The sequence below is a fragment of the Tachyglossus aculeatus genome, chromosome 2 (assembly GCF_015852505.1).
Source record: "Tachyglossus aculeatus isolate mTacAcu1 chromosome 2, mTacAcu1.pri, whole genome shotgun sequence".
Classification (NCBI taxonomy): Eukaryota; Metazoa; Chordata; class Mammalia; order Monotremata; family Tachyglossidae; genus Tachyglossus; species Tachyglossus aculeatus.
The window spans coordinates 23,033,520-23,058,330 of record NC_052067.1 but is presented as its reverse complement, the minus strand read 5'-3'; the positions used below and the strand labels follow the sequence as shown (position 1 = coordinate 23,058,330).

Sequence of the window (24,811 nt, the reverse complement as noted above, 5' to 3'; positions counted from 1 at the left end):
AAGTTGTGATGTTCCATTAAAATGACTATCGTTCTAAGCTAGTGGCCACTCAATGTCCTAATACCCCAAATCAGGCCCACAGCTGCTTACCTCAGGATCCGGAGGCAGCGTCTGACCATCTTGAGCCACGTTTGGTGTAATTGCCCATGACGTGCTGGTACCAGCTGATGGCAGAGAGCCAAGTGCACCATTTTTCAGCTGCTCTGAGGAGTGTGATTTGGGCCCTTGCCATCCCAGGATGTTTTCTGAAATAAAGATCCAGAGTGATACCGAGCATTTTCTTTAATCCTCAGTTATAGCTACATTCTAAGCTGCAGCTAGAGCCCTTATGCGGGAAGGCTTACATAAAATAACCCAGTCTTTAAAATTGGAGCCTTCTTTGGGCCTCTCCTGAATAGGCTACCTGGTGTCTTCTTACAACCACTAGAAGGAATGCTACCTATATTCATGAACAAGCCTAGTACCGATTATCATCCCATTATAATGCCTAGATTTATCCCAAAACAAAGTACTACTTAATTTCCAGCCATACTTTTCTGGAGATGAAAACAAATGGCCAAATGGTGAAATGACTCACAATTCAATTTCAGAAAATCCTGCTCTCCAAGACTGTAACTGCAGCTGACCAAAGTGAATGCCAAAAATGTACACAAAAAGGGATGTACTTTCCACGAGAAGCAGCGGGGCTCAGTGGAAAGAGCACAGGCTTTGGGGTCAGAGGTCATGGGTTCCAATCCCGGCTCTGCCAACTGTCAGCTGTGTGACTTTGGGCAAGTCACCTAACTTCTCTGTGCCTCAGTTACCTCATCTGGAAAATGGGGATGAAGACTGTGAGCCCTACGTGGGACAACCTGATCACTTTGTAAGCTCCCCAGCACTTAGAACAGTGTTTTGCACATAGTAAGCACTTAATAAATGCCAATATTATTATTATTATGTACTGGCATAATGTGACTAATTCATTAATACGGGTCTTTCAAAGCAACCCATGAATCACAAATCTCTGCCTGTCCAGTCGTCATCACCATCATTGCTACAGAACAAGCCTGTAACAACTATGATTTAACTGTCTCGTGAGTTTATGGTTTCATTACAAATTTTGGTTACCGCCTTTGTTTACAAGGGGCGGGGGGGATGAAATTAAATAACTTCAAACTGTTCCCAGCACGACAAATGGAAAAAATCAAAGATTACATCCTACTCCTAAACTGCCAATTTTTATAAATCCTACCTCATTATGAAACGTGATAAGAAAGTCCCCTTTACAATCTTACAAAAATACATATTTGCTCTACTAATTCTCTGCAAAAACTAAAATAAGATTGAATATGGTTCACATCTAAAGGGTGGCTTAGCTGCAAACAATCAATGATATTTACTGAGCATTTATTATCTGCAGAGCACTTGTACTTAGCACCTGGGAGAGTACAATAGGCATCATTTAATTGCTTAATAAAGTCCTTTAAATTCTACAGACCTCCTCTCTAGTTATACCTTGCTCTCCAGCAGAGACGGTGTTGAAGGAGTCTCTTGAAGTGCTACTGACTTTGTCCGAATCAGGGGGCCTGCTGTGCTCTGCTAACATGGTCTTCTGAAGGCCCCTTGGCAATATTGAATTTGGTGTTAAAATACCAGGCACAACATCTTGGTTACTAAATTCAGGTTGAGACCCTAGTCCCAAAAGGGAAAGATTAATAAACATAAGAGTAGAAGAAGAAAATAGAGAAAAGTTGTTTAGAAAAGGGCTGGGGAAAGATCTGACAATAATAATAATGATTAATTATAATTATGGTATTTGTTAAGCGCTTACTACGTGCCAAGCATTGTTCTAAGTGCTGGAGTAGATACGAGGTAAGCAGGTTGTCCCACAGGGGGATCACGGTCTTAATTCCCATTTTACACACGAGGGAACTGAGGCCCAGAGAAGTTAAGTGGTTTGCCCAAGGTCACACAGCAGGCAAGTGGCGGAGCCAGGATTAGAACCCACTACCTCTGACTCCCAAGCCCGTGCTCTTTCCACTAAGTCACACTGCTTCTCTACCATGAACCATGTTCGAGTACCATGAACTCTCCCCTACCCCAAAAATGACTCCATGATGGTGTGTACCTCACTCTGATGCCAAGACCAGGGACCAGAGATACTCAAGGCAAAAATTACTGGAACACTGATTGTTTAAAGACTTTCCCCCATCTTACCTCCTTCCCTTCCCCACAGCACCTGTATATATGTATATATGCTTGTACATATTCATTACTCTATTTATTTATTTATTTATTTTGCTTGTACATATCTATTCTATTTATTTTATTTTGTTAGTATGTTTGGTTTTGTTCTCTGTCTCCCCCTTTTAGACTGTGAGCCCACTGTTGGGTAGGGACTGTCTCTATATGTTGCCAATTTGTACTTCCCAAGCGCTTAGTACAGTGCTCTGCACACAGTAAGCGCTCAATAAATACGATTGATTGATTGATTTCTTTTTGGGACTCAGATATCCTCTCTGTAAAACAATTACACCTCCTATATACCTCACTGGGCTAACTGAAATGTAATGATAATAAGAATGAGGGTATTTACTAAGCACTTACTATGGGCCAAGCACTGCAATAAGCACTGGAGTAGAAACGAGATAACCAGATTGGATAATCTGCCTCACAGTCTAAGAGGGAGGGAGAACAGATATTATATCACTATTTTACAGAGGAGGAAACCAAGGTAGAGGGAAGTTAAGCAAGTTGCCCAAGGTCACAGAGATAGTAATTGGTGTAGCTAGAACTAGACCCCAATCTTCTAATTTCCAGGCCTGTGATCTTTTCCACTAGGACGCACTATCTCCCTATGGATGTAATGTATATATAATTTGACTCGATTTATTCCATTAATTTAACCAATATATCACCATTTTACAGAGGAGGAAACCAAGGCAGAGGGAAGTTAAGCAAGTTGCCCAATGTCACAGAGATGGTAATTGGTGTAGCTGGGACTAGGCCCCAATCTCCTAATTTCCAGGCCTGTGCTCTTTTCCAGTAGGATGAGCTACCTTCCTATGGATGTAATATATATATAGTTTGACTCCATTTATGTACTGTTTAACCCAATGGCACAAAATTCCAAACTGAAACTACACTTGGAGGAACAAAATATCAGGGATGCGAAAGGTTGCCTTTGCCAAATATTCTCTTCCTCAGTCATCTGCTTGATAACCATCTCTTCACAAACTCCTCTTATGGAGAAGATGCTCATTAGAGTATTTAGGTTTAGGAGAAGGTGAGAGAAAGGGAGAGAAATAACATAACTGACATTTTCTACAACAGGTTTCAATTGAAGTGGGGAAGGAATGGGAGAGAGCGAAGTACTATTTGTGATTCCTCAAATGCCACTCTTCTTTTTAAAAAATGTACTCATCATCTCTTTCACTTAAGCATCAAAGTGCTTTAGGGTCTCAGTAACCTAGGCATAGCAACAGATGAGGAAATCATCACATGGAGAAACTGCACTTAAATATGTGACCTTTGGCATTTGGTACTCACCCAACAGCACATAAGTATATATCTATAAATTATATACTATATGTTATTTATTTATATTAATATTTGTTTCCCCCTCTAGACTGTAAGCTCGTTGTGGACAGGGAATGTATCTACCAACTCTGGTGTACTATATTCTCCCAAGTGCTTAGTACAGAGCTTTATACCACTGCGGTGGGATCCAGGACTTGATCTTATTTTTCCATTACCTCTGAAAATGCACTACTCTATAGGCTACATTGTGGCCACCTCAGTGGAGGCCCAACAGCCACAGAAGTAGGAATGGAAGCAGATCCTGGGCCTAAGTGAACTATCCCTAAAATAAAGAGGACTGGTTGAAAGAAATAGACCGAATCAGTCAAATCCAGAAAGAAATGAAGATCAAGGATAAGATTTCACAAAAAACAGAATGCTTTAAAAACAGTGTAGGCCAACATTTGTTTTACCTACATCCTAGAAACTGACCAAAAGTCACTGAAAAATCTTGAGTGTCCTTACACTATTAGTATAATAAAAATTTGATTATCTGGACATCTCAGGGAAAACAAGAGAGCTCTGGCTAGGCCTTGTCTAAAGAAATGAATCATTTCATTCCCTGCCCCATTCCCACAGAAACAAATCATTTTTTTTTTCCACAGCTGCCTAGCCCAGCGAAAAGGAGATAGAAAATGAGAGACGGGCTGACAAATCTATCCTGCCACACTGCATTCTGGCTGCCAGATTCTTTAAAAGGTTCTAGAAATAAATACTCATGGGAGCGAGCTAAGAGACTCACCATGAACAATTAAAATCATACCTTCCCTTTTAAGCTTAACCTTAATCTCTTTACTAGCAAAGGTGTTATAAAATAAATCATGATCCTAAAAATCCATAGGAAGTGCGAGAAAACTAAAGAAATAGGGACTTCTGGCTTTTTTGACAGAACATATTTAGAGTAGCAGTTTCCCCTTTCACTTACCTGTCAAAAGTGAGGGGCTGAGAATTCTAGTTTCTTAGAATGATGGCATCACAAAATAGAGGAGGAAAAGATGGGTGGGAGGTGTCAGGGGTGTGGGGAGGGGATGGGAAAGGCTGAAATAGACTACTATTCTAAGGGTTTGTGATGTCACGTGCCGCTACCAGCTTGTCATTAAAGACTTAACAGGTGCATCAAGAAGAAATTTGCCTGAACCACTACACTGCAAAATGTAAAAAATATTTGTGCAGATGTAGCTGTATGCTTGTGGTCCTACACAATTGACCACATTTATTGAGCACTTATTACATGCAGAGCACTGAACTATGGGTTGGGGAGAACACAATGCAACAGAATTAGCAGGCACAGCTCTATAATAACTTGTTCACAAGTGAACACAATGCAACAGAATTAGCAGGCACAGCTCTATAATAACTTGCTCACAAGTCCAGGCTTGCAGCATGTTAGAAGTTGGCTGCACAGACTCTTTCCTCTTCTGGTTTTCCTCATCTCTCTGGCAGTACATTCTCAGTCTCCTTCGCAGGCTCCTCTCTCCCTCCCCTTCCCTCCCCTTACTGTAGGGGTTCCTCAAGGGTCAGTTCTTGGTCCCCTCTGTTCTCCTTCTATACTCACTCTCTTGGTGAACTTATTCGCTCCCACGGCTTCCACTATCATCTCTTCGCAGACACCCAAATCTACATCTCCTCCCCTGTTCTCTCTCCCTCCCTCCAGGCTCATATGCATTCATTCAATCATATTTATTGAGCACTTACTGTGTGCAGAGCAAAGTGCTTGGGCAGTACAAGTTGGCAACGTACAGAGACAGTCCCTACCCAACAACGGGCTCATATCTACTCCTGCCTTCAGGACATCTCCACCTGGATATCTGCCCACCACCTAAAGCTCAAGACTGAGCTTCTTATCTTCCTTCCCAAACCCTGTCCTCTCCCTGGTAGGATGGCACTACCATCCTTCCCGCCTCACAAGCCCACAACCTTGGTGTCATGCTTGACTCCGCTCTCTCATTCACACCTCACATCCAATCCAGTACCAAAACCTGCCAGTCTCACCTTCATAATGTCACCAAGATCTGCCATTTTCTCCATCTAAACTGCTATCTCATTGGTTCAATCTCTCATCCTATCCCAACTGGATTACTGCATCGGCTTCCTTTCTGATTTCCCATCCTCCTGTCTCCCCCACTTCAGTCTATTCTTCACTCTGCTGCCCGGATTATCTTTGTACAGAAATGCACTGGGAATGTCACTCCCCTCCTCAAAAATTTCCAGTGGTTGCCTATCAACCTTTGCATGAAGCAAAAACTCCTCACTCTCGGCTTCAAAGCTCTCCATCACCTCAACCCCTCCTACCTCACCTCCCTTCTCTCCTTCTCCAGCCCAGTCCGCACACTCCGCTCCTCTGCCACTAACCTCCTAACTGTGCCTCATTCTCGCCTGTCCCACCGTCGACCCCTGGCCCACGTCCTCCCCCTGGCCAGGGATGCCTTCCCTCCACACATCTGCCAAACTAGCTCTCTTCCTCCCTTCAAAGCCCTACCGAGAGCTCACCTCCTCCAGGAGGCCTTCCCATACTGAACTTTCCTTTTCCTTTGCTCCTCCTCCCCTCCCCATCACCTCAACTCCCTCCCTCTGCCCTACCCCCTTCCCCTCCCCACAGCACGTGTGTATATAGCTATAATTCTATTTATTCTGATGGTATTGACACCTGTCTACTTGTTTTGTCTTGTCTGCCTCCCCCTTCTAGACTGTGAGCCCATTGTTGGGTAGGGACTGTCTCTATATGTTGCCAATTTGTACTTCCCAAGCGCTTAGTACTGTGCTCTGCACACAGTAAGAGCTCAATAATACGACAATGAATGAATGAAGTCAGAATTTAAACTGTATATTCATTTTCTTATGTCCTGTTTTTGTCTGACCTTGAAATCCATTTACAAGTAGAATCTTTCAAACTTGGCAAGGTTTTAGAACACCTAAAGAGACTTTTCTAGTAGACTGAAAAACAGAACTTGGTGATTTAAAACACATTTTGGACATGCGTTTTTGAGCCAGAAGCAAAGCCTGGGAGTTAGAAGAAAAGTTGGGCTGAAAGGGGTGTAAGAGTGCAGAATGCCCAGGGCAACTCAGTGGTCTTCCGAAGAACAAAACAGCCAAGAGAATAGGGTTTTACTTTACTTTCCCCCTCAACTTGGAGCAGTAGAAACAGAGGTTGATTTTAAACTAACTTCCTACTAAATCTTGAGAACTACCCCAATTGGGAGCTGACAAAAAGGAGCAGCCTTGTAGGAACCCTTGGCCAAAACTTGACAGATGGATAGAGAAGCAAGAACAGAATGAATTGAGTGTCTCTTGCCACTAAAATGGGGATGCCTGGGAAAAGCAAATGCATTTTGGTTAGAACATAACACAAGGGAACAGGCCAAACTTGGCTAATGAGGTATAATGGAGTCACTTAAAGAAAAGCAACCGTGTCTAAGAGAAAAGGCAAAGGATGAGGAGCAGAAGCGAAGATAACAGCTGGAGTCTCAGCAGTGAGTCCAGCATTAGCATTGTACACTATTTCTCAAAGTTGATGACTTGGAAAACAAGGAACAGAGACAGCAGAAGGAAGAGGAGCTACCAAGCCATGACCGTGAAAGAAAGGTTACAGGAACCTAAAACAATGGAATAATAATTTCATTCATTCAATCGTATTTATTGAGCGCTTACTGTGTGCAGAGCACTGTATTAAGCACTTGGAAAGTACAATTCAGCAACAAATAGAGACAATTCCTACTCAACAACAAGCTCACAGTCTAGAAGGGGGTAGACAGACAACAAAACAAGTAGACAAGCATCAATAGTATCAATATAAATAAACAGAATTACAGATTCATTCATTCATTCATTCAATAGCATTTATTGAGCGCTTACTGTGTGCACAGCACTGTACTAAGCGCTTGGGAAGTACAAATTGGCAACATGTAGATTCGGTCCCTACCCAACAGCGGGCTCACAGTCTAGGATGGGGGAGACAGACAACAAAACAAAACATATTAACAAAATAGAATAAATATGTACAAGTAAAATAAATAGAGTAATAAATCTGTACAAACATATATACATAGAATAAATATGTTCAAGTAAAATAGAGTAATAAATCTATACAAACATATACAGGTGCTGTGGGAAGGGAAAGGAGGTAAGGCGGGGGGATTCATTCATTCATTCAATCGTATTTATTGAGCGCTTACTGTGTGCAGAGCACTGTACTAAGCGCTTGGGAAGTACAAGTTGGCAATATATAGATTCGGTCCCTACCCAACAGCGGGCTCACAGTATAGGATGGGGGAGACAGACAACAAAACATATTAACAAAATAAAATAAATAGAATAAACATGTACAAGTAAAATAGAGTAATAAATCTGTACAAACATATATACATATATACAGGTGCTGTGGGGAGGGAAAGGAGGTAAGGCAGGGGGATTCATTCATCCATTCATTCAATCACATTTACTGAGCGCTTACTGTGTACAAGTTGGCAACATATCGATTCGGTCATTAATAAAATAAATAGAATAATAAATATGTACATATATACCCAAGTGCTGCGGGGCGGGGAGGAAAGTAGAGCAGAGAAAGGGAATCAGGAGTCCAAATCAGGAGTCTAGATCTGGAGTCCAAAAGCTCCTGCCTCATTCCTGCTACAGGAAGAATTAGGCAAACTGATTAATGGAGAGGATCATAGCAAAGAGTTTTGAGTCCTATAATCACTACAACAAAAATATAAAGGGAGTTAGAGGGTAAGTATACAAATTGCACCCTTCAAACATGGGGGCTTTAGCCTTCACTATTCACCGAACCGACCGAATTTCCGACTGGACGCCTTTATTTACAAGGAGGTCTGCCAAATGGGCAAAACAAACGAAGCTCTTTTCAGCTAACAGTTCTTCTGGATAGACGTGCCATTAGGCTAGGGTGGGTTCTTCCAAGGACCTCAGGATGCCCTGTTGTGAGTCTGCAAATGGAAGGCAATAATGGGGAAGCGACATGGATTAGCAAAAAGGCCGCAGGCCTGGGAGTCAGAGGACCTGGGTTCTAATTCTGCCTCCACCGTGTGTCTGCCATTTTGGGCAAGTCACTTCATTTTTCTGTATCTCAGTTCCCTCATCTGTAAAATGGGGATTAAGACTGTGAGATCTATGTGGGACAAGGACTGTGTACAACCTGATTACCTTGTATTTATCTCAGCACTTAGTACAGTGTCTGGCACATTGTAAGTGCTTAACAAATGCAGGTAAAAAATTTCAAAAAAAAAAAGGCAGTAGAGTGAGAAAAAAACCAGCCAGAGAGCTAACGATAGAGGCAGTCTGATTTACAGGCCTGGGTCACAACCTGAAGGACTGGCTCCTCTGTTCCCTGCAAGAAGCGAGTCTGGAAAGGTGAGCCCACAGAGGGGTTCTCCAAGAAGTGGGGTGTCACCCTAAAGACCTTCACAGGGCAAAAGAGAACCCATTTTAGGTTGCTCCAAATATCCTCAAAAGGGAAGAATGGGCAGCTGCTTAGCGATAAAGGCAGAGGGACCAAGGAGGGGGCGTGGATTTTAGGAAACCTCTGCTGTCACTCTGTCACCTGAGACTAAGGAATTCTCCTGCGCCCAGGACAGACTAAAGAAGTCAAGATCATCCTGTCAGCCTTTCTGAGAATGCACTGAAAGGTCAGAAAGAAATTACTGATTTTATTAGAAGTCGAGAGTCTGGTCTGTCAGAGCTTGAGAGCAGCATTTGAGACAGTGACTGATAGCTGAACCCAAATATCCACTTACAGGTTCATCCCTCTTTGAGAACAAAGGAAGGCACCAGAATGAAGTACAAAGACAATTTGTACTAAAGGGGAAAAAAAATGAGGAATGCTAAAGGGGCAGTAATAGATTACAAAATATGAGTTATATATCTTAAACACCAGAATAGGAAGGGTGTGAAAGGCAATCAATCAGTGGCATTTAAATGAGAACTTACTGTGTGCCGAACACTGTTCTAAGTGCTTATGAGAGTATAACAGAGTGGCAGACATGATCACGGCCCTTAAAGGAGATTACAATCTAGCACAGACAAGAGACAGAGGTAAAAATAAATTATGACAGGGAAAGGAGTAGAGTACAAGGGATAGGTACCTAAGTGCTGTGCGGATGAGGTAAGTATCAAAGTGCTTAGGGGAGTTAAGTGAATCGGTAATGCAGAAGGAAGGGAGAAGAGAGGTTAGTCAGAGAAACAGTGCAGGAACACTAAAACTGCATAAAATGTGATTATTTTAAAAAAATAAAGCTTTATCACAAGCGATGTAAAAAGATTTACAAAGAGAGATAAAAGGGAAAGACTGTACCACACTGAGCATAAACAAGGTAAGGGATGCACTTAAAAAATGGTGAAGTCATAGTTTTACAAAGAAAGAGATATATTTGAAAGGCAGATTATAGGCTCTCAGACCAAAGGAATAAACTATGGCCCAAATGAAAGCTCGGTGCTAGCAAGCTCAGTGCTAGCTGCATCTAAGCTCACAAAAATCAATCTGGATAAAAATATGACACAAGCTTTAGTACTTTTTAAAAAAATATCTGCTTTATTGTGGTTTTTACTAGTCACTTTATTTCTTTTTCTATCCTGCTTCTTCTAAAAAGCTACATCGACAGGATTGGGCCTACAGGAGGACAAGCAGCATGAACCACAGTTATGCTGGAAAAGGATAACATTCCCGCTACCTTCCCCCCTGAAAAAAACTGGGGTGTCTGTGGGAATGGTGGTTGCGGGGGGGTTAGCAGAAGCGCAGGGAAAAATCTACACACCTAATCTCACCTCATTTAAATGACTCTTCCTGACAGAAACCCACAGGGATCAACTCTGCCAACTCTGTTATACTAAACTCTCCCGAGCGCTTAGATTACTGCTCTGTACATACTACATGCTCAATAAATACAATTGATTGATTCTGTGCAAGGATTCCTGGATCTGTTCCTTTGGTCCCCAGGTGACAAGCACACTGACTGTTAGTTGGCATTTCCCCACTGCCTTCTGATGCTCAGGAAGCCTGTAAAAATAACTCAGGGTTAGGGATCATGTCTGCTTATTCTATTGCACTCTTCCAATTGCTCAGAACAGTGCTCTGCACACAACACTCAGATGCCACTGATTGGTACCAATTTTTTTGGGAGGGCAAACTATGAATCAAACAATGGCTTTCAAAAGTCCTTCCAATCTGAAGAGATAAAAGGGAATTGCTATGAATCTTCTGCACTCAGAGGTTCTTAAACTCATTCAGAGGTATAAAAATAGTAATTCAAACATTCCAGTGGCAGTCTGGGAAGAGAAGGGTTTTCAAAAAGCCAGGGAATTTTACATAGCCTACAAGCCTCTTCAGACAGTCCACAGCAGACTTCATCCTAGTCTGTCCATCAGTTAAACCGTGGTCACTTTTAGGACTCTCTATCCTGGGTAATTGGGACTCTACACATGGTAAAATATATCTGAAAATAGCCCAGCTTCACATTTCCTGGTTTCAGTAATCTTAACAGGATTTTCATAAATAGAACAGTTGTCTACGTTTAGAAAATAAAAAGGAACAGTGGCCAAAGAGAAAATTGACCACATAAAATGTCAGAATCTAAGCAATTTTTTAGGAAGTAATTGTCATGCCAAAACAAAAGGCAGGGAGAAACAAGCTATTAGATTCCAAATACATAAGAAATGATAAAGTAAAACCTTACAGAATTGTTTTAAAAAATTAACTTTTAAACTCATACTTCCCATTAGCAGTCCCCTGCACTTTGCTGTACCTACTGATAAGCATATTCTTGTTGTCAAGTACAGCACCAAGAAAAGAGAAAAGGAAAGGGTGTAACCAATAGCAGGATGGAGGACTCCAAGCTTATTAAAACTGACCTTTCTCTGATTTCTTTCTAGCCTTATGCTCTACCAAAGTTTGGAAAAAGAAATGGATAAAATCCTGGAGTAAAAGGACAGCAAATATATCTGTTGGCTAGAAGACAACTCAGACTCTCTAACATAACATGCCATGGATGATTTCTCTTTGTTGAATACTGCTGGGTGAGTTTTAGCTCACTGTCACCTTTCTCTAAAAGGAAAGCAAAGAAAAGGCAAGTCACTCTGGCATTTGCTCAAGCAGCACGAGGAAGAAAGGAAACGTCAGCTGGTCTTAGCCTCTGTCTAGATCTGTTACAAAGTTCTTTCGTCCTAGCCCTGCAAGTTCTATCTGGTTTGATTTTGAAAAGCTGCATATCAACTGGGAAAAGGAGCATTAAGTGACATTATGCACTGTTACGTTGCAAAGAGTCTACTGTGCTGTTTGGATAACCCTTTTTGCCTTTTACCATTTGAGAAATTCACTCTAAAAGGGACCTCTCATCTGGCAATTTTAACGCCCTTATATAGAAGAAATCCAAGCCTTGACCATCCCCCAGGATTTGCAGACTATTTCTGTAATGGAGGTTTCAGGCACTAAACAAACCGGTTTTTCCATCTTTCCCCAAGGACAATCAATTACCATGAAAGAAGCACAGTCAATATTTAAGCTTTGCTGTGGAAGCTAGCAAGGTGAAATGGAGGCCTAACCAGCACGCTCAGAAATGGGGGCCGAGAATCCAACAGGGGAAAACAATCTTGGCTTCTTGGCCAGAAAAAAACTTCTGCCTACTGGCCCTGAGTCATTTTTACAGGCTTCCTGAGCATCAGGAGGCAGCGGGGAAAAGCCAACCAACAGTCAGTGTGTTTGTCATCTGGGGACCAAAGGAGCAGGTCCTGGAATCCCTGCACAGAATCAATCAATTGTATTTACTGAGCATGTACTAGAGATCATACACTAAGCGCTTGGGAGAGTTCAATATAACAGAGTTGGCAGACAAGTTCCCTGCCCACAGTGAACTTGAGCGCTCACTGTGTGCAGAGCACTGTACTAGGTGTTTAAGACAATACAATCCAACAGAGTTGGTGGACACATTCCCTGCCCACAACCAAATTTACATTCAAGAGGTAGCTGCATCAGGTCATCTAGTTAGCCTGTTAGCTATCTATTTATCTCAAATTCGTCCCCAAGATAAATTTAAGTTCCTAGTGACTGAAATTTAAAACCCTAGAAAAGGCAACGTTTAATTAAAATAAAAATAGGGAAAAGGTATTCGTATTACACAGGAAACAGCTATGCTGCCCCCCTTCTACCTACCGTCGTGTAAGCAGTTCAGGTTAAATGAAAACTTGCAGCTTATTGTGCCTCAGGGACTGGTGGGAATTCGGGCCTGAAGCCCAACATTCGTGGGTGGCCACAGAAAATAAGGCTAAAGTCTTATGGAATAGAAACTGCTTCCAATCCAGTCATTCAGACAAGAAATGAGTGTTTTCAAACAACATTTGCTGGCAAAGGAGTCAGGGCCAATGAATTCCCCAGAAGATTATAAATAGAATGCCACGTAAGAGGAATGCTTATATGGCAGGAAATAAATTTCAGGCTGAAAGAGAGGACACGGGAAAACGGTGCAAAGGTCAGAGGCAAGATGAAGAAGATCTTGGGAATGAGCAATATTAATACCTAATTGGTATACATTAGCAATCCCAAATTCCCAGACCATTGAACATTCAAATGAAACACTGACTTGGCTCAACTTTAATGCGATCTTGATTTCAATAAACTCTTACTGGATCTACTGAGGCAGAACTATTATGCTTTTTATCATTGGGAGAAATGCTGCTATAGTTACTATCTAGCCCTAAACCCTGAGATTCTAGACAAACATGGAATCTGGCAACACGCCCTTAGCAACACGATGTCCTTTTGTTCTCACAGGTTTGAAATTCTAAGATGTCTAATTCTGAATTCTGCCTTTTAATCCACTGACTCTAAAGATGTCTCTAATACAAAGGAAATCCAATTTCCCACCGGTGTGAATGAATGAAAAAAATCCCTTTAAAATGAGCATTTTAACTATATTGCAAATAAGTTTTAAAGGAGAAATGAGAAAGGAAAACAAATATACTGTTACAAGACCTATTGGGCCTTCATTCATCATGTTATGTCAGGACCCTCCTAACGGACAAAAAGTGCAGGGGAAAAGGAGGATGTTGACAGAACAAGTAGCAGTATGGCCTACTGTAAAGACCCCAGGCCTTGGAGCCAGAGGGCATGGGTTCTAATCCTGGCTCCACCACTTATCTGCTGTGTGACCCTGGGCAAGATACTTCACTTCTGGGTCTCAGGTACCTCATCTGTAAAATGGAATTCAATCCTCCTCCCCCTACTTAGACTATGAGACCCACGGGAGACAAGGACCATGTCCAACCTGATAAACTTGCATCTACTCCAGCACTTGGAAGAGTGACGCATAGTAAGGACTGAACAAAAACCACTAAAACAAAAAAGATGTAGGAAAGGGGGAATATTAGCTGCCACTCTAATAATAATAATAATCAAGTCGGTCTCTGTTTGTCCTGGAGATCATAGCCTAAATAGGGGGGAGAACAGGCATTGAGGCAGAGAACAGTGAAGTGATTTGCCCAAAGTCACACAGCAGGTCCTCTGACTGTACTCTTTCCACTAAGCCACACTGCATCTCAATCAGGAGAAAATATTTACTCTCAGTTCTCACCTCTCCCATTAGACATCCATGAGGGGCCGTTCTTCTCAGACTCTGGGGTAGTTCCCATCAGCCCTGAATAGTCTACATGAAGGACTTACTACGCCTCTGAGACCTCAGATGTGCCCTGTCTTTGGACATCTGTATGACACCTGTGATTGCCAACGAGTTTCACTGTTCTACTACATGGTCTTTGGGCTAAAGAATGATCAAAAACAGCCTAAGTGTTGTAGGGCCAGTGTTCACTTCAATGCCTAGCCTCCCTCCGCCTCAGCTCCTGCTGCCAGGATCCACGTCTCAGGAACAGTGCCCATGTTTAGATGGACTTGGTCTTGGAATCAAGTAATGGAGGGGAGGAGGGGGACAGGGAATCCTGGGGCCTGGAACTCCCACTCCCTTCATATTCAACAGACCACCACTCTTCCCACCTTCAAAGCCCTATTAAAATTACTTTCATTCAATTCATTCAATCATATTTATTGAGTGTCTACTGTGTGCAGAGCACTGTACTAAGCGCTTGGGAAGTACAAGTTGGCAACACATAGAGACGGTCCCTACCCAACAATGGGCTTACAGTCTAGAAGGGGGAGACAGACAACAAAACAAAACATGTGGACAGGTGTCAAGTCACGAGAATGGATAGAAATAAAGCTAGATGCACATCATTAACAAAATAGAATAGTAAATAGGTACAAGTAAAGTAAATAGAGTAATAAATGTGTACAAACGTATACACAGGTGCTGTGGGGAGGGGAAGGAGGTAGGGCGGGGGGATGTGGGAGAGGAAAAAGGGGGCTCAGTTTGGGAAGGCCTTCTGACGTCTACTCCTCCTCCAAGAGGATAATAGAGAGAAAAAACACAGCAAACATCACTTTTAAGCTAACCTTTTCACTTTAAATTAGCAACAGATTTGCATAATCAAGAACTGAACTTGAGCCGGTAACCTATGGATAAGCATGTACGAGAGTCCTTCAATATAATGAAACCAAGTAAGTGGCTGCAGTCAAGAGTGATGAGCCGGAAACCTGAGACGCCTCTCCCCCTTTCCTCTCCGACACTTCCCCCAACATTTCCAGCATCCAACCTATCCTCTCCATCTAATCGGCCACCAGACTGATCCAGTCACTTGTTCTATCCAGGCTTGACTATTTCATCTGCCTTATGTACAACCTGGTCTCCCTGTTTCCACATTCTCCCCTCTTCAGGCCTTACTTCACTCTGCGCCCGAAACCATTTTTCTAAAACGCCATCCTGCACACTCTCTCCATTCCTCAAAAACCTCAAATAGTTGCCTAATCCTCTCTCATCAAACAGAAACTCCTCACTATTGGCTTAAAGGCACTCATTCAGCTCTCTCACTCCTATTAACCCACTCTCTTCTCCCACTATCAATCAGCTCACACCCTTCATTCCCCTCACCCTAATCTACCCACTGTGCCTTGTTCTCGCCTCTCCCGCTGCTGACCTCTTGTTCGCATCCTTCCCCCCTTACATCCAACAGTCCATAGTTTTCCCCCCTTTTCCTAAGTCTTTCTGAAATCATATCAATCAGTGGTACTTATTGTTTACTTTGTGCAGAGTACTAAGTGCTTAGGAAAGTACACTACAGGTTGGTAGATACGTTCCCTGTTTTCAGTCTAGAGGGAGATAAATATTAACATAAATAAACAAATTACAGATATGTTCATAAGTGCTGTGGATCTGAGGATGGGGTAAATAAAGGGTGCAAATCCAAATGCAAAGGGATGCAGAAGAGAGTGGGAAAAGAGGAAATGGGGGCTTGACAAGGAAGGCCTCTAGGAGCTGTTGCCTGATTAATTTCTAATTTCCCCAGTTTATAGTCCCCCCCAGTTGCTTCTTCAGCACTTCCAGCCACCTCAACACTTACACATAACCTTCCTGTAAGCACTTAGGAACATATCTAATGTACAATATCACCTCCCATTATGTGGAATTTATTTTAGTGTCTGTCTTCTTCATTAGATTGCAGCCTCCTTGAGGTTAGGGGTCATGTCTACCAATTTTATTACACTCGCCCAACTGTTCAGTACAGAGGCCTGTATGTAATAGGCACTCAATAAATACTACTGATTCATGGGTTCTCCTCTCCTCCTATTTCCATTTTATTTTTCTGGACTCGTGTGAACCCTGAGCAAAACCAGGATTGAAAATTTGCCTGGGGCATGAGTTTGGAGGGGGCCTGATACACTAATGATAATAATAATAACAATTACAATTATAATAACGCTTACTATGTACCAAACACTCTATTAAGCGCTGGGGTAGATACAAAATAATCAGGGTGGACCCAGGCTCTGTCCCACACAAGGCTCACAGTCCAAGAGAAGCAAGTACATGACTTAGTGGAAAAAGCACAGGCTTGGGAGTCAGAAGGCTTTAGGTGTTAATCCTGGCTCTGCCACTTATCTGCTATGTGACCTTGGGCAAGTCACTTAACTTCTCTGGGCCTCAGCTACCTCATCTGTAAAATGGGGATGAAGACTGTGAGCCCCATGTGGTACAGGGACGGTGTTCAACCTGATTACTTCGTATCTACCCAAACAGAACAGTGCCTGGCACATAGTAAGTGCTTAACAAATATTATTTTTTTAAAAAATCTGTGTCCAACCCAATTAGCTTGTATTTACCCCAGCACTTAGTACAGTGTCTGGCACTTAAGTGTTTAACAAATACCATTTTTTAAAAACGTAGCGGGAGAAGAGGTATTGAATTCTAGTGTAACACTACTAATATGCTAAGTACAATTGAGTGCTGAACTTTATACACACACACACACACACAATCAATCAATCAATCGTATTTATTGAGTGCTTACTGTGTGCAGAGCACTGTACTAAGCGCTTGGGAAGTACAAGTTGGTAACATATAGAGATAGTCCCTACCCAACAGTGGGCTCACAGTCTCTCTCTCTCTCACACACACACACACACACACACACACACACACACACACACAGTAACCCCCCTCTCTCAGCACTTTTCTACCAACTCTACTAAATAAGTACTTTCTATGAAGCAGCGTGCCTAGCAGAAAGAGCATAAGCTTGAGAATCAGAGGACCTGGGTTCTAATCAATTCTACTTACCTGCTGTATGACCCTGTACAACCCACTCAACTTCTCTGTGCCTCACTTCCCTCATCTGCAAAATGGGGATTCAATACATGTTCTCCCTTCCACTTGGACTGTGAGCCCCATGTGGGACCCGATTATCATGTACCAATCCCAGTACTTAGAATAGTGTTTGGTACATAGTAAGTGCTTAACAAATACCACCATTATTATTATTTCTCATCCACATTTCCACTTTCCACTCTCTTTCTCTGCCTCTCTGGCCGACTGGATTTCAAGTCCTTGAGGGAAGGGATCTTGTCTTCTAACCCTATCGTGCTCTACTAGTTCAGGGCTTGGCTCGCAGTACGTGCTCCATAAATACTTCTGGTAGATGGACTAACAAAAGCAGGCGTAGAAAATGGCTTAGGATCTCACCCGAAGCTACCGTCTTTTGATTCTGCTGGCCCCCGTGGTGCATACTCTGTTGCAGTAGATTCAGACACTCCCCGAGGCAGCTCAAAGTGGCAGCAGAAGTTGCTTTGAGAAGCAGCAGGTCTTGATCCAGGGCAGTTATGGGGCCAGAACCCGGAAGCGACTCGATGGCTTGCACCAGATTCTTCTGCTGCCCTTCGACTTGGCTCATCATCTGCAAAAAGCCAAGAAAATTTAAAAATATTTCAGTAATAATAATGATAATGATGGTATTTGTTAAGTGCTTACTATGTGCAAAGCACTGGGGAGGTTACAAGGTAATCAGGTTGTCCCGTGGGGGGCTCACAGTTTTAATCCTCATTTTACAGATGAGGTAACAGGCACAGAGAAGTTAAGTGACTTGCCCAAAGTCACACAGCTGACAGTTGGTGGAGCCGGGATTTGAACCCATGACCTTCAAAGCCCGTGCTCTTTACACTGAGCCAAGCTGCTTCTCAGTAATGGATGTTGTCCCTCCCATAAGCAATCAAACAGTTTGATTCCTCTGACTGGTGTTGGCATCAACTGATGCTGGCGTTACTTTGCTTTTTAAGCAAACCCCAAAGTTCAACAGTCAATGCGGCACCATCTCACTGGCTGAAAATTCCCACCATGACTGAATGGTTACTATCTTATGGTGAACTCGCTGACTTCACTCAGTGCAACAAAAGAAAACAAGAAAAATTATGAGAACAAACGCTTCTACAGTACTAACCAACCATTCAGACTCAAAGTCTTCCCAATATACATCAGCTGAGTTCAAGGCCCTCTAAGAGACGGTGTTAAAATGAACAAGGGTAAATGGATGCAAAGAAATGGTCTCTCTATTATCAGCTATGGAGAAAAGTAGTCTACATCTAATGAAATTACCCTAAGAACACAGTTCCAAACCTAACTACTTCTTCATAATCTCTCCTGGAGGCTCGAAGTTACTTTAATGATCTGCTCTGGCCTAAGTTATTGCCAAATTGGGAACACCTGGGTTTATCAATGCGGGAGTAATTCCTCCGATGTTTGACATCCCCTGGGTCTCCACCTGCTTTTAAAAATGAAAACATGTTCGACATCACATTTCTTTTATTTCTACAATAAAAATATCAGTTAACCTACAACAACCTCAATGGCTATTGCTGTCACTGAGAAAATGATACTTGCAAATTTTATGGAGAACTTTGGGCCAGACTCAGAAAGAATCAAAGGCACCCCTGCCTAAAATACAAAACCTTATTGTAACCAAAGTGCATTAGGATCCCGCTGCTCCAACTACCTAAGCAATGTCAACTAGAGCTGATGTTAAAGAGGCAAACGCATCACTGCCATCCACCGGGCCTTGACATAATCTAGTTTATTGATTAACTTTACGGATGACACTGAGCCTGGGTGTGGCATAGCTGTGCATGTACCTATCGAAGATGCCACTACATCAGTATGAAAGGGACAATGGCTCCCATGGGCTCAGCCCAACATGGGCAAAGCTGCTGGCTTTGGGGGTGGAGGACAGAGGTGGCCTGATCACCTGCCCCTCAGAGTTGGGATGGGGTTCGCCAGAGGACCTGTTGTCCCACCCCTGCCCCCTTTCCAGCAGGAAGCGGCTGTGAGCCCGGTCTCAGCTCCTTACCAAGCTGGGGGCTAGGCCAGGGGCTCTCCCAGCTCTGCCACTTGTCTGCTGTGTGACCTTGGACAAGTCACTTCACTTCTCTGTGCCTCGGTCACCTCATTTGTACAATGGGAATTTGAGACTGTGAGCCCCAGTTGGGACAGCGACTGGGTCCGACCCAATTTGCTTGTCTCCACCCCAGTGCTTAGTACAGTGCCTGACATACAGTAAACGCTTAACAAATACCAGTATTATTATTATTATTCAGTGTGGTGTGTGGGCAGTGCACTGTCCTAGGTGCTTGGGATAGTACAACAGTGCAATAATCAGGCTCAAGTGCCTCCTCACCTGCCTCTCCCTGCTTCCCTCCTTCTCTTTTTTTTCCTAATGCTATTTGTTAAGTGCTTACTATGTCCCAGGCACTGCACTAAGCACTGGGGTATACACAAGTTATTCAGGTTGGAAAAAACCCATTTCATTCATTCATTCATTCAATCATGTTTATTGAGTGCTTACTGTGTGCAGAGCACTGTACTAAGCGCTTGGGAAGTACAAGTTGGCAACATATAGAGATGGTCCCTACCCAACAGCGGGCTCACAGTCTAGAAGGAGGAGACAGACAACAAAACAAATTAACAAAATAAAATATATAGAATAAATACGAACAAATAAATAAATAGAGTAATAAATATGTACAAACATATATACATATGTATATAGGTGCTGTGGGGAGGGGAAGGAAGTAAGGCGGGGGGGATGGGGAAGGGGAGGAGCCCACATGGAGCTCACAGTTTCAATCCCCATTTACAGATGAAGTAACTGATGCCCAGAGAGGTTAAGTGACTTGCCCAAGGTCATACAGCACACCAGCGGTGGAGTCAAGATTAGAACCCAGGTCCTTCTGATTTCCAGGCCCATGCTCTATCCATTAGGGAATGCTGTGGTTCATTTCCTCTCTCCCAAACAAAACTCTGCCCCAGTGCTTTCCCCCTCCAATGATCCACCCAACCTCACTCCTGCACTTGAAATGAATAGCAGGCACCCTGAGGCACACAAAGCACTACTTTAATGATGTGTTTGAGTGTGAAATTTCTGTAGATACACAGCCCGTTGTTGGGTAGGGACCGTCTCTGTATGTTGCCAACTTGTACTTCCCAAGTGCTTAGTACAGTGCTCAGCACACAGTAAGTGCTCAATAAATACGATTGAAAGAATGAATGAATACATCCACACACCCACACACACCTAAAATGTTACCAACTCAAAAAGCTACGCACAACTGTAAGATTGTTAACGGTCAAAGAAAAATTAACATGGCCCCTAATGTAGTATTTCATTTCATGGTAAATCAGATCATAAAAGCCTCAGAAAATATTACGCATGGGGTGGGGAATGGTAGTGCTGTGCAACATTGCAATTTGGACGTACACAAGGCAATGGCATAGCTCTCAGTAGAGTAAAATTAGGTCATAAACAGATAGTACTTATCTTTAATTCACACAAAAACAGCCAATGTCATCAGAGATTTCAGAATAGAACAAAACAGCCTGCACACTTCACTCCTCTAGTGCCAACCTACTCACTGTACCTGCATCTTATCTCTCTTTCATTCAATCGTATTGCCGCCAACCTCTTGCCCACGTCCTGCCTCTGACCAGGAATACCCTCCTTTCTTCATATCCGACAAGATCATTCTCTTCACCTTCAAAGTCTTTTTGAAGGCACACCTCCAAAGGTCTTCTGCCCCTCCTAAAGCTCTCATTTCCTCTTCTACCACCCGCTTCTGCATTGCCCTTGCATTTGGATTTGCTTCCTTTATTCCTCCCTCAGCCCCACAGCACTTCTATAAAGATCTGTAATTTATACTAACATCTGTCTCCCGCTCCTTGTGGGCAGGGAAAATGTCTACCAATTCTATTATACTGCACTTTCCCAAACACTTAGTTCAGTGCTCTGCACACAGTAAGCGCTCAATAAAAATGACTGATTGATAACTGCTCAGCACCTGCAAACCTACAGTGCCCATACATGCAAAATAATGATCATGAACACACCTGTTCCCAAAGTCCTCCTCTGTGCTGTGAGGATCAAGGCCAAGTCCTTCACTGACTGACACATATTCTTGAACAGTCACTTTTCACGCTCCCTTAATAAACTGATGAGTATAGGGTGACCTTCATCCCTAGAGATCTTTAAAAACACAAAATTCCAGAGTTTCTCCTGCCTGGGGGCTCAATCCCAGCCCTGCCGCTTACCTGTCTGCTGCGTGACCTTGAGCAAGTCACTTCATTTCTCCATTCCTCAGTTACTTCACTGGTAAAATGGGAAGACTGTGAGCCCCATGTGGGACACAGACTGTGTCCAACTTGATTAGCTTGTATTGACCCCAGTGCTTACTACAGTACTTGGTGCTCAATAAGCACTGAATAATAATAATAATAATGGCATTTATTAAGCGCTTACTGTGTGCCAAGCACTGTTCTAAGTGCTGGGACAGCTAGCATTTTTTTAAAAAAGATAATCACATAGATTGTCAGATACACGACTCTACAGACCTGGTACAAATTATGAGGAAGGCTGATAGGTGGGGGACATCTTTTAGGAAGGTACAGTCCTCTGGAACTAAGCAGAGGCTGAGCCAGAAGCAGGGAATGCTATGGGGAGGGTTTTTCCCCCATTTCCTCATCCCCTCTAGGCTGTAAACTTGTTAGGGCAGGGAACATATCCACTAATTCTGCTGTATTGTACTCTCCCAAGTGCTTAGTACAGTGTTCTGCACATATTAAGTGCTCAGTAAATACCACTGATTGATTGCTTGATCCCCTCCCCGCAACATCAGGGCATCTTCCCACTACTATCTTCCCACAACTTTTGTCACGGCTTACTTATGGCTCCTGAAAGGTGGCCATTCATCTGCTCTTCAGCCTGTCTGTCAATCAATCAATCGTATTTATTGAGCGCTTACTGTGTGCAGAGCACTGTACTAAGCGCTTGGGAAGTACAAGCTGGCAACATATAGAGACAGTCCCTACCCAACAGTGGGCTCACGGTCTAAAAGGGGGAGGCAGAGAACAAAACCAAACATACTAACAAAATAAAATAAATAGAATAGATATGTACAAGTAAAATAAATAAATAAATAGAGTAATAAATATGTACAAACATATATACAGGTGCTGTGGGGAAGGGAAGGATCCCTAGGAAGAGTGACAACAATTGTATTTGTTAAGCACCTATATGCCACACACTGTGCTAAGTACTTGGGTTGATATAATAAAATCAGATTGGACACCATCCCTGTCCCACTTGGGGCTCACAGTCTAATGGTAAGGGAAAATAGGTATTTAATTCTCATTTTACAGATGAGCAAATTGAAGCCAGAGGAGTTAAGTGACTTGCCCATGGTCACCAACAGTGAGCAAGGGGCCCAGGAAGCAACAGAACCCAGGTCACCTGAATCTCAGTCCTGAGCTCTTTCCAGATACAACACGGGCCACTATTATGTCCAGTACTTTAATTTGAAGCGCCCAGCCTCCCACCACTTCAGCTCCCGCCACTAAGTTTTGGGGTTCAGAAGTAGCATCTGTGTTTGTAGGGAGCTGGGAAGGGAAAACAAAGGCTCAAGAAGCAAATCTGGGAATGGGGTGTGTTCCCGACCCCTTGACCAGAGAAACCCTGTGTCTTTAGGCAGACTTCCTAAAAACATTCCACCAGGCATCATTCTATTATGTCGTGGGCTTTGGCAGAACTCAATGAATCCTACGCAGACGATACGGGCCGGCTGGGATCCGTGAGGGCTCATGACCTCTCAAGGTCAAGCAGGAAACTTCAAGCACTGGCTACTGCCAATTCTGCAATTGGATTATTAAGATTAAGATTTCTTCCTCCCTTCAAGGCCCTACTGAGAGCTCACCTCCTCCAGGAGGCCTTCCCAGACTGAGCCCCTTCCTTCCTCTCCCCCTCGTCCCCCTCTCCATCCCCTCCATCTTACCTCCTCCCCTTCCCCACAGCACCTGTATATATGTATATGTTTGTACATATTTATTACTCTATTTATTTATTTATTTATTTTACTTGTACATATCTATTCTATTTATTTTATTTTGTTAGTATGTTTGGTTTTGTTCTCAAATTTGCCAATTTGTACTTCCCAAGCGCTTAGTACAGTGCTCTGCACATAGTAAGCGCTCAATAAATACGATTGATGATGATGATGTCTCCCCCTTTTAGACTGTGAGCCCACTGTTGGGTAGGGACTGTCTCTATATGTTGCCAATTTGTACTTCCCAAGCGCTTAGTACAGTGCTCTGCACATAGTAAGCACTCAATAAATACGATTGATTGATTGATTGATTATGGAGAAGAAGCATGGTCTAGTGGACAGAGCATGGCCATGGGAGTCAGAGAGACCTGGGTTCTCGTCCTGGTTCCGCCACTTCTCTGCTGTGTGTCCTTGGTGGAGTCGCTTAACTTCTCTGTGCCTCAATTACCTCATCTGTAAAACGGGGAGAAAGACTGTGAGCCCCACGTGGGGCTGCATCCAACCTGATTACCTTGTATCTATCTCAGCACTTATTACAGTGCCTGGCACATAATAAGTGCTTAATAAATATCATAAAAGAGAGCTCTGGCATAGCTGTTGAAAGTTTTGCTCATTGCTCATTACTCTAGAGCTCTCAAATCACAGTGCTAAGCACTTTTATTTTCCAAGGATGCCTTAATATTAGTCATGACAGAGTTCGTATTTGAAAAATCAGGAAATTCATTCTTCTCTGACATTTTACAATTCTGAAATGACAAACACTATTTCCCTGGATGTAAATGTGGATGGGCTGGAACACATTAAAATTCCAAACATGCAGACTTCCCCTGCATCCAGAGGGCCAAGAATACAGAGTGGTATAAACTTCACTGAGAAAAATAATCGACAAACATTCCAGTTTGCTTTTTCAGGGCGAACGATGCCAAAAACACTGCTAAGTAAATCATCTGAGTTAATCCTAAAAGGCTCTGAGGCCTCTGACAGGGTTTGAATCAGTCTTCCCAAGCTTGAAAGCCAAAAGATTAAAAGACCCAGGAGCGGAAGTCTATGTTCTGTGAGCAGGGAACGTATCTACCGACTCTGTTATATTGCACTCTCCCAAGCGCTTAGCACAGTATTCTGCACACAGTAGACACTCAATAAATTCCACTGACTGATTGATTTCTTGGGGTGAACACTCAGGGTTCTCTCTGGCTCGGACTACTTGCTAACCGGCTCAAATCAGCCCGCACCAGAGTCACCTCCCCAAGGAGATGGTTGTAAGACTTGTTCTTGGTGGCCTTGAAAAGAACTTGGCTCTCCCTGCTCACTGAGCAGCAAGGCTCTCTAAGGAGGACACGGAGGAATTTCGTGGCGAGTCGAGCCTACCAAACAGCAGCTCGGCTGCTAAGCCGCTGAGTGGATTTCAAGGCTTCCTCTGCTGTATGTAGGGATCCGAAAAAAAATCTCTGCAACCCGCATCCATTAGGAATACATCGCCAATATACTGGCATTTGAGGAGGTATAAAAAGA

At 43.0% G+C, this 24,811-nt stretch overlaps 1 protein-coding gene across 1 annotated transcript in view; it reads right to left on the bottom strand.

The window, feature by feature from the left end:
* Positions 1–24,811, bottom strand: part of OSBPL10 (oxysterol binding protein like 10) — a 246,816-nt gene that overhangs the window by 82,751 nt on the left and 139,254 nt on the right. Inside the window, exons 5-7 of the mRNA XM_038761397.1 lie at positions 17,625–17,835; positions 1,495–1,671; positions 91–245 (exon numbers count right to left, since the gene is read on the bottom strand). Coding sequence (XP_038617325.1) covers positions 91–245; positions 1,495–1,671; positions 17,625–17,835 — 543 coding nt within the window. The remainder of the gene's footprint in view (positions 1–90; positions 246–1,494; positions 1,672–17,624; positions 17,836–24,811) is intronic.